At 40.7% G+C, this 2,265-nt stretch overlaps 1 protein-coding gene across 2 annotated transcripts in view; it reads left to right on the forward strand.

Annotated features, from left to right (window-relative positions):
• Positions 1 to 2,265, forward strand: part of LOC121319269 (transcription factor GATA-5-like) — a 7,846-nt gene continuing 5,581 nt past the window's right edge. The window contains exons 1-2 of one of the 2 annotated variants that reach the window (XM_041256521.1): positions 1 to 216; positions 1,070 to 1,787. In XM_041256521.1, coding sequence (XP_041112455.1) covers positions 1,286 to 1,787 — 502 coding nt within the window. In that variant the 5' untranslated portion in view covers positions 1 to 216; positions 1,070 to 1,285. The remainder of the gene's footprint in view (positions 217 to 1,069; positions 1,788 to 2,265) is intronic. The other variant, XM_041256520.1, reaches the window with a different exon arrangement.

Raw genomic sequence — 2,265 nt, forward strand, 5'->3', positions numbered from 1 at the left:
TGCTGGAGCCGAAGCCGGGAGAATCCACTTCAAATCTGAGATTATCAGCGAAGGCAACAGTTGTTTGCTTACAGATATAGAAGTTTTACAAAGAGGATCGTATACCTGCTGATTCGCATTTGCTTTAACCGGACAACTGCCCTGTTCGCTTTTTTTGTTTTGGGGTTGAAGATTTAAAACGCTTTCTTATACCTTCAGTGTTTCTGATCTTACTCTGTAAGTATCTGCGAGTTTTCTTTTCGTTTTGGTTTTTTTTGCGGTATATATTAAGTGAATTGCTTATCTTTCAGATGACCTTATCTGCTAAGATAATGCAGTGATGGGTTTTGGATGAAATTGTATTTGTGCGAGTATATTATCAATACATTGTGTTATTTGTGTGATGTGATAAAAATAATATATACGTGATATGATATGAATGTAATGTTATCTTTTGATGATGAAGGCAGGTATAATTTTTTTTTTTTTTGCCGGACCATATTCTCGTTTGCCATATCGAAAACAGGATATAGTATGTTTTTATTATTATTATTATTATTATATTATTATTATTATTATTATTATTATTATTTAGAACAGGTTGCACTGTGTGTGATAAAACATAACTAGATGTTTAAACGACAGCATTACAAAGCGAAATGTTAAAAAATATAATTCATTCGGTGTTCTTTCCACATTTAAAGCTGCACCTTGCTTGTTAAATACAATATCTTGTTTTAGTGTTTTTTTGTTTTTTTTTAGTTTTGTTTTTCGGGTTTTTTTTTTTTTTACTTTTGAGATTAGATGGCATCTTGTGTGTATTAACAGGTTTATAAATGAACTGAAAATTCTTGTGAAAGCATGTCGTAGCCTAATGTCTATGCATTGTTAATAATAAGACCAGTGTATGTGATACTGGTTGCGGCTAGTGCATTTTTATTAGTAGCCTATACTGCTCATACAAAACAAGCGTTTAGCACTGCTTTTGAACACGAGCAATGTAATATGCATTCTGCCCTTAGAAGTCACAAGAACATGTACTCAGAAAGAAGTTGATTAGATGTAACATCCATTGTCTGTTTCGTTTCAGGCATTAATGAGATTATAATCACTGGGAGAGAGTTGTTTATTGCGGCTTGACTTTAAGGGGATCCCTCATCTCAGGTACCCAGACAGTGTTGGGTTCCATTTTAAATCGAGACACGCACCTGAGCAGTGTGGACGTACTTTACCGCCGCTGGAATCACTCAAAAGGACACCAGCCAGGACAACAGAAGGACCTAAAAGTTAGCCCGGCGAGAGCAGAATGTATCCGAGCCTGGCGTTAGCACCCAACCATGGACAGTCTGCTTACCCGCACGACACGGGGAACTACCTCCACTCCTCCGCGAACTCACCTGTGTACGTCCCTACAACCAGAGTGCCTGCCATGCTCCAGACGCTGCCGTACCTCCAGAGCTGCGACTCGGCACATCAGACTCACCCTCCGGGCAGCCACCACGGCTGGGCGCAGGCGGGTACCGATACTGCTTTTAACCCGGGAAGTCCACACGCTCCGTCCGGGTTCTCCTACCCGCACAGCACCGCAGTCAGCAGCAGCACCAGGGAAGGAGCTTACCAGAACCCGTTGGTGATCAGCAACAGCGGCAGAGCGGAGCAATATGGTAACGCTTTAGTGCGCTCGGTCAGCGGATCCTATTCTAGCCCTTACCCGACCTACATGAGCCCGGAGGTGGCATCGTCATGGGCACCAACACACTTCGAAACCACCATGATCCAGAGTCTTCAGAACAGGCGGTCCAGTTTAGGTAAATTATTATTATTATTATTATTATTATTATTATTATTATTATTATTATTATTATTATTATTATGTTTAATGACCTATAGCGGTCGTGCCTGCCTCTATATTGTTTAGAGCAGGGGTGGCCAATCCTGGTCCTGGAAGGCTGGTGTCCCTCCTGGCTTTTCTTACAACTGTGCCCTAAATTACTGAATAAGACCAATCAAGTCCTTATTAGAAGTTTAATTGGTCCAATTAATCAATTCAGTGTACAGTCTGGACAAAAACCAGGAGGGCACCTCAACTAAGCCACTGTACTGGCAAATTGCATTGCTAGACATTCCTTGAATTGTCGATAATAGGTTGTGCATTTTTTACATATATAAAAATGACAGTGTGCTTGGGTTGTTTCAGACATAGGAACGTAGCACTGCATACAGCTATGCCTGAGTATACCGTGCGCAATTGTATGCTATATGCAGTTAATAATTCCAGAGCAGTTT

This window comes from Polyodon spathula, chromosome 8, assembly GCF_017654505.1.
Source record: "Polyodon spathula isolate WHYD16114869_AA chromosome 8, ASM1765450v1, whole genome shotgun sequence".
Taxonomy (NCBI): domain Eukaryota; kingdom Metazoa; phylum Chordata; class Actinopteri; order Acipenseriformes; family Polyodontidae; genus Polyodon; species Polyodon spathula.